The 8,694-nt window shown below is 34.7% G+C and overlaps 1 protein-coding gene across 1 annotated transcript; it reads left to right on the top strand.

Moving 5' to 3' along the window:
- The first annotated feature begins 58 nt into the window (after positions 1-58).
- On the top strand, positions 59-2,112 carry LOC119643445 (serine/threonine-protein kinase polo-like). Its single transcript, XM_038042789.1, has 2 exons — positions 59-1,600; positions 1,787-2,112. Exons 1-2 carry the CDS (start codon positions 59-61, stop codon positions 1,979-1,981), a joined length of 1,737 nt encoding a protein of 578 aa, XP_037898717.1. The 3' UTR covers positions 1,982-2,112.
- Positions 2,113-8,694: the final 6,582 nt, after the last annotated feature.

The raw sequence follows: 8,694 nt of genomic DNA, 5'->3' as shown, positions 1-8,694 counted from the left end.
TGAAATTTGTCATTTTTTCTAATTTCTTGTTAGAAGAGTAAATTTAAAACACGTAACCATGTCTTCGAAAACTGATGGTAAAGGGACAGAAATACCAGAAGGATTATATGATTCGTCAGCCGGCAAAACATATAAACGCATGACATTTTTCGGCAAGGGTTCATTTGCAGAATGTTATGAAATTGTAGATGTGGCGACAAATGAAGTGTATGCTGGTAAAATTGTTTCAAAGAAGCTCTTAATGAAACATAAGCAAAAAGAGAGAATGGTCCAGGAAATTACTATACACAGTTCTGTAAGTCATCCTAACATTATTAAATATCACGGTTTCTTCGAAGACAATTACAACATTTATATCGTTTTGGAACTGTGCAAGAAAAGATCTATGATGGAATTACACAAACGTCGGAAAACCATAACTGAATATGAATGTCGTTATTATATATATCAAATCATTCAGGGTGTTAAATACTTGCACGATAACCGCATAATACATCGCGATTTGAAATTACGTAATCTCCTTCTAAACGACATGCTCCACGTGAAGATTGGTGATTTTGGTTTGGCCACGCGTATTGAATATGAGGGCGAACGGAAGCAAACTTTATGCGGTACTCCAAATTATATAGCACCGGAAATTTTGACTAAAAAAGGACACTCGTATGAAGTGGATATCTGGTCTATCGGGTGCGTTATGTACACCCTATTAGTGGGTCAACCTCCGTTTGAAACTAAAACGCTTAATGATACCTACTTGAAAATTAAAAAATGTGATTACCGAGTACCCAGTCATCTATGTAAATCAGCTGCCGACATGGTAGTGTCAATGCTGCAATTAAATCCCAGCCATCGGCCTACAATTGACCAGTTGCTACATTCAGAATTTTTAACTATTTCGCCGGTTCCAACGTTTTTGCCTACTTCATGTCTGACTATGGCCCCACGTCTCGAAATTAAGGACACTTTAGAACATGAGGCGACTAATCAAATAAATCCTCTAATTGAAGTGAACGGTGTACGATGCGATGATACACGATTGGAGTCGACTTTTCTTAAAAACAACTTGCACGATGCCATCACTGCATCGGCGCAGGTTTATCAGCATAATCAGGATTATCGCAGTGACATGGAATGCTTGTGTCAACAATTAACAAAGATCACTGAAGCCAAACCTCGCATGTTAGCCGGAAATTTAACTGATCAGAATACGGACCCTGCTGCTCAGCCATTGTTTTGGATATCAAAGTGGCTGGATTACAGCGACAAATACGGTTTTGGCTATCAATTATGCGACGAGGGCATAGGTGTTATGTTCAATGATGCAACCAAGCTAATTCTATTGCCGAATGATATTAATGTCCACTTTATCGATAAGGATGGCGAAGAAACTTATATGACCAAGACAGACTACTGCAAATCTTTGGAAAAGAAAATGAAATTGTTGTCTTACTTTAAATGTTACATGACAAAACATTTAGCGGAGGCCGGAGCAAATAATGTTAATCTTGAAACTGATCAAATTTCGCGTATGCCACATTTACACTCATGGTTTCGTACCACTTGTGCGGTAGTCATGCATTTAACTAATGGCACAGTACAGGTAAGTGGAACTGATGGTGATTTTCTACAGTCTTTACTTACTTTCACTCTAAATGAATGAACATGTGGAATAAGTATTCATAATTTATTTCTGATTTTTCGTTTTCCCAGAACAATTCGACTCAAGTCAAACAGATCTTCGCTTTTTCTCTTCTTGTAATATATTTTTTCTTCTCTTTTTTTTCAGTTAAACTTTTCAGATCATATGAAAATTATTTTATGTCCACGTATGAGTGCTGTCACTTACATGGATCAAAAAAAAAATTTTCGTACATATCGGTTCTCAACCATTATACAACACGGCTGCTCTAAGGATTTGTATCAGAAAATCCGCTACGCTCAGGAGAAACTAAATAAATGGTTGGAAAAGATGTTTTTCTAAACATATTGGGAGTTCTTTCAACAAACCTCAGGTTCTATGTTTTCATTTCTTACTTTCGGCACATTGAAATCCTATCGTTTACTTGTATTCTATATTATTCTCCACATGCGAAATGCGAATCAAATGAAAACTTCTATTTATACGCATTTTTTATGTTTTATTAACAATTATATTATTATTATTATTATTATTATTGTTCGCGTTTCCTAACATTTCAATATTTCCTTATTTATGCGTGCATACAAATAACTCACGTAGCTACAATCAATAAAAAAAAAAAAAAAACAAAATATATATATATATTTATAATGTAATGTGGGGGAATTGGTAGGTATATCAATACCATATGCCAGAATAAAGCAGCTCACACCTCGCTCGCCTATTCTACGGTTTGAAGTTCCATTTACCTAAAACCTAATGAAACCCTTCTCGTATCTTTTAAGAGCATGGCTACAGACTAGGGCTACTTATTAAGTATATGTAAAATTAGGTATAGAGGTGGGTGTGGCGTGATGATAGAAAAATAAACGTGTAGTTTATATTGATCTAAGACTTACAATTAGTTTTAAGCCATTTAGAAATTAGAAAGCGAACGATCGGATCCTTACGGCGTAATGTATATAATAGCAATACAATATCCACCTGAGTGGCGGATGCAATATAGAAAAAAGTGCCTCGGACACGGTATCAAGTAAATATAACTATTTTGAGGAGAGAGGTGAGAAGAGGGGAGCCAAATCAATTAAAAGTGACCATCACGACCGCAAGACCTTGTCTAAAGTACCCAGTGACAACTTTATTCCCTTCATAAGCCATACGTGGCCTTTTATATTATTACTTTCCATTGTTATTTAATTGATCTTTCCAGCATGTGTTATGAGATTTGTTGTAGTCCTGGTCTTTCGGTGTTTGATGTCAACTTTTTTATATTTCGTATATGTTATATCAAATAGATATATGTTATGCTTTTACAGCATGTCACATTGGAGCTAAGTGACGCTAATATGCCGCTATTACTTATGGAGGACTATCTGCATTTTTAATTTTACTTCGAGGGCTTCAATAAAGAACTATATACTAAGTTAAAAAACTAAGCAGTTGTTTATATGAAACACGGTGATGGTCACAGAGAGATGCGATGAAAAAGAAAGAGATAGAGATAAGTGTTCGCAGGCAAGTGGGCGTGTGACCGTTCGATAAGCGTTATGTCTGCCGCGACCGAACCCTCACATGAGCGGCGGTCAAGTATACTTTATCACATTGAGATTTGAATTCCCGGACACAGACATGGTAGTCTCGATTCTTATCTAATCGGCTACTACCTATCGATATTTCAACTTTTCAATCACATAATATAATTCATATATACGGTGCGTCGTGAACCCTGCCCTGTCCGAAAAATGCAAGAGATCGTGGAAGAAAGTGCTTTGAAGCCAATTACAAGGAACTAGCATGTCTGTAAGGTCCTTAACCGTTGAACGAATCCGTTGATCGGAGAAACAAAAGCGAGCAATGTTGTGGGACTAAGGTGAATTTTTATGCATTGGTTCTGTAATAAGGAGAAAAAGGTATGAAGATAAATACGAACTTAACGAGCCTACTCTCCCTCTCTTTCTCTGTCTCCGTACGCCGAGCTCTGTCAATTAGTTAGGATTAAGATATGGCAGGACTTGGAGGTCTCCCCCGCGCAAACTAGGGAACTCAAAATATTTTAGATATCTATATAAAAATGACTTACAAACAGGGTAAACAAATTAAAGTTCGGCTTTCTAAGATTACTTTGTTTACCAAATTTTTGAAATGTGGTATTTCAGCAATACTACAGGGATAATTTAAATTAAAAAAAAATAAAAAAAATAAAAAAAAAAAAAACTGAACTGAACTGTCTTGACCACAGAAACAAATACATTATACACAAGCCATAGTATGGACTTGGAATAAGTTGATAACCGATCGAAGACTTTGACAGTTTTTTGCGAAGTTAGCCACTAGTTAGTGGACTAATTTGCTCGCAGTAAACAAAACCCTTTTCTAAATTTTACATTCTTTCGTTTAAGGCGATTGACGTACAGATTATTTTTAGAATGGATCTGTTATTTTTATTCGCTTTCATTCTTTGGACCAGCTTAGTTCTCAATCATTTTTATTAACATAATTTAATTGATGTCCTTTTAAACTCGATTTTTATTTTATTTTTATTAAATTTAATTAGAAAGTAAAAACATTGCATGTCTTAATAATAATAACTCTAAACAATAATCTGTGAATCACGTAATTTATTTATTTATTTTTTTTTTTTTTGTTTTTAGGATTCGCTCGACCAATGTAAAATACCAAACAAATTTTAAACATAAAAATGCATCAAATTTTTAATTCTAGTGTTACATAAAGCATGCGTTGATTGTATTTTGCATTTGTGCTCTGTGTGTATTTGCGTGGTCACAACTTGAGCGCAAACCGTGAAAGCACTTTGTAACATAGCAATTACGAAAAAAAGAAAGAAAGAAAAAAAAAATACAGAAGTTAAAGCACAGGGTAGTAAATGTCATGGCAACGACTTAAGCCCTCAGCAGGGATCCTTTAATTGGATTTTAAAACAGCTCTGGTCCACATTTTAACACATATTTCGATATGTTTGGCCTTTAAATACTCGTGGCCGAAGCAAATGATATCGTCAAGTAAGCAGCGTCCCCTAATGAACACAAACTTATGCAACAAGAGTAGTCTTTGCCGTCGTTATTGTTGTTGTTGTTGTTGTTAATGTTGTCGTTGCAATTTTGCATAACCTCCACGAAATCAGAACAACAAACAAGAGTGAAAGCATCAAGCAGGACCGATACGAATTATGGATAGTCAGTACACAAAAGTATTAGAGTTTATCGAATAAAGGAAAACATTCATGCTTCCTAATACGATTTCAATAAATATCTGAATCACGTTTTTCAATTCGAAACGTGATAACGGTTATAAAGAAAAAAAAAAAGAGAAGAGAAAAGAAAATCGAAGAAAGGCTTATATGTAGAGTGCGCTCCACTTTCAAAATTGATCTGTGTTACTTATCAACTTGCTTGGCTGAAGCATCGATTATTCGAGCATTATTTTTTCGCCCCAGACATACCAGCTTCTAGATTCGATCTTATGTATATTTCATGGCATAACTGACGTAATAGAATAGTAATATATCTCATAATTCGCCCTTTATTTTTTGTTTTTTCGTGAACTTAATTTTCAAATCTTATTTGCTGCCGTAAATTGCCATTCACCAGGGGGCGGCGTGCGAGCGAACTGTTGTGTAAACTTTTATAACATTTTAAGTGCAACGTATTCACATGAGTTTCAACATGCGTGTAAGCTGTTGACTACGTTTTCTACCATCAATATACGACATTAAGCATATCCCGTGCTATACACGTATATCAAATCATTGATTGAACTTGTTTGTTAAACGTTGGGTCACATGTTAATTTTTAGTTAATTTTCATGTTTTCAAAACTCATTTATATTCGATAAAATGGACGAGGAGAAGGGAGAAACAAAAATGACCGAATAGACTGTTTTGGGGATCATCGATTTGCATACAGTCTTCTATTTTGAATTTGTTGATATCTACAGACTCCTTTGCTTCATAATGCATTCACAAATGAAAAGAGGTTTCTTGAATTAACGGAAAACTTAAGAAATTATACAATAAATTATATGATGGCTCCCATCATCATGGCTTATATATATTTTAACATAAAATCTCTAAACTTGTTCTGTACATGATAAGCTTTCACCAATCATTATGTAAATGCAGATCCAATTTAAGATCTGAATCGTTTAATTCACGAACTTCTCAAAACTGGTAACGGAATCTAATGAACCGAAGCATATTTGCCCTCAGAATTTTGACACAAATTTTTTTTATTAACTTAACCTATCACATTTTACGTCTTCGATCTGTATTCGCAACGAAGAAGAGTTCAGGGAACGATGTCTCCCGATATACCCAATTTAGATATCCAAACTTCTCTCTATAGCCTACGCATTGGTTATGGCGATTTTTAAGGGTTGTAAATACAATATGAGAAAAGTGAGCATTCTTTGTGGCTTTCTTTACTTGTGCGTGCGATTGCGAAAAACGTCTGCTAAAGTTACGTCATTTAATTAGGCTTAAGCAAAATGGATTCCCCATCTGCTAGTTATGTCCATTTTCTCAGTTCTGCCTTAACTTCTTGAATGGACTTTAATTGCCAATTAAAGTCTATAGTTTTGCTTACAAATTTGCTTAGAAAATGGAGGAAAAGCAGAAAAAAACTTCACATTTCACATTCTATTCTCAAAGAATTAGAAGCATGTGTGTAAAATTTCGTCTCGCTATAGCGAAGAATGCTTTTATCGTGTATTTCTCTACTTTTTTTAAAATCACTTCACTATCGTGACCAAAAGTAAGTAAAGTAAATTTTTGATATCAATTTTGCAGATGATGCAAAATTATAAAATTATTTTTCTTCACCGGTTTAGTAAATTTTCTTCTACTCCTACATGAGCAAATCTCCATGATAAGAACACGAAGATCTTTGTCAGTATATAATATTTTTTCTACCATCTATGTAGTTTGATATCAATATAATCGCTGGTTTTTGTAAACATACAAAGGGGTTTTTTATATATTTTCGAGGAAAGAATTTGTCCGAAAATATGGCTAACAAATCACAGTGGTGTAGAAGGCCCTTGGCGAAGAAATGATGACAAAAAAGAATGTTTGCAAGTGGTGCAAAAAGTTCAAACAAGAACTAGCATGAGTTCGTGACCAGCATTGGATCCTTTTAAAGATTAAAAAAAGAAAAAAAACCAATCGACATACGCGCGTTTCGTGCGACGACAAGTAGTCTAAAGGCGATGAAATTGACTGTGGAGCGTAATTAAAAATTATTAATTTTATAAATAAATTCACTATACTTCTTGATCGCGGGAGTACATGCGAATGTTGCAAAACCTAAAGATACTCACACAGTTTTGATTAGGTATGCAAAAAAGTATGTGTGGGGCACGAAACTTGAAGTATTTATTTTCCAAAGCGCAGAGAGAAAACCCACACTATATAATAACCGATCTTTTGATTAAGTTTTTCTTCTTTTTTTTTTTTTTTTTGTTTATTTTTAATTAGTTTAAACGCTGAGCTCACGTTGTCGTTGTATCGGCCGAAGGTAAGTCATCAATATCAATGATTTTCATTTGGTTTATAGATAACTCGCAATGAAACTGTAAAGGTAAAAAACGAGAATTATTTTCTCTCTCACTGCTATAAAAAAAATGGTTTTCTTTTCTTTCTCACAGCCTGATAATAACGAAGAATTTGTAACCCTTAACAGGGGTGGTTCTCATAAGTATACTTGTACGGCTAATAATGAACAAGTTGCCAGTGTAACTCAATACTTTAGTGGCAGCAATAAAAGTTATTATACGTAGGATAATAGAAGAAGAGTATGAGAATATAAGAACAAAACGATAAAAAACATTAATTTGACACTTTTAGAGGATTCCATGTAAGCGACTGCCTCTGCACTTCGGTAAAAATTCAATTCTGAAAGATCAATTTTTCGTGGCCTTTCCACATGAGTCTGCTCTCTATTTCACCAATAACATGAAAACTCATGGAAAATTTGGTCAATGATAGTTGGCGGCGTTTTAAATAAACCAATGACTTGACATAATCTTAAAGAAAAGAAACAAATGTAGTTATATGTATATATAGATCCAATTTTGAAAATTAGTCATATATATATAGATCGTTAAACTTCTCTTAATAGATTGATTGTGTCATATCATGTATAACATGTTGGACCGTTTCGTTGAAACCACTCATTGCACGAATCCACACGGTTTCATAGCGCTCTCCTTTGAGGATAACCGCAATGCTATTTTCATGTTCACAAATGGCATTTTAAGTCCATAAACCACACTTCAAAGTTCATTTTGTCCTCCAGGAAGAGGAATTTGTTGTCCCTTGACATTGATACGTTGATATTTATATATTTTTGCAGGCAAGAGAAAGCTCACCATAGAAATTATATGAACAGATGGTCAAACAAACATCCGAATAAGCTTACACGGATTCCAAATTGAACACTGGTGAAGAAGATATTATATATAATATATACATTATGGGGTCGCTGCGATTTCCTTCAGGATTTTACGAACGGTCGAAATTGGTAATCAAAGGGAATATAGTGTTCTTAGATCGTGATAGATTGAACTGTGGACCAGGTCGTCTTGGCAGCGCTGTGTTAGTGATTCCATCGTATGATTGCGATCTTGAACTCTGACGCTACCAGTTAGTTCTCGCGCAACAGCGCTGTTTGACCAGCCTCGGTTCTTTGGACGTTCTCAAAACTAGTTTCGATGACTTCGCGTCAGAGTACAAGACAAACACCAACTGCGTACTGTACTTGGGTAAGAGTAATGTTTGAAATCGTTTTTGAATTGCAAGTAAATTGCTTATGAAATTGGTTGAAATTTTTATAAAGGAAACTAGAAGGCGAAATAACTGCCATCTCGCATATATCATTCAAAATTTAAGCGCCAAGAAGCTTCATTTAGTTTAAATCTTCATAATCCGTATGAAGTTCAGATCTAGGGCAGTTAGAATATATATCCGCGTCTATGTATTGCAGACCTCAGTATGAAATTAATATTATGTTACATCAAATTTTTTTGCTCGGGTTAGGCAG

The sequence above is a fragment of the Glossina fuscipes genome, unplaced genomic scaffold (assembly GCF_014805625.2).
Source record: "Glossina fuscipes isolate IAEA_lab_2018 unplaced genomic scaffold, Yale_Gfus_2 60849, whole genome shotgun sequence".
Taxonomy (NCBI): Eukaryota; Metazoa; Arthropoda; class Insecta; order Diptera; family Glossinidae; genus Glossina; species Glossina fuscipes.
Note: the sequence above shows the minus strand (reverse complement) of the source record. Positions and strands in the feature narration are given on the sequence as shown.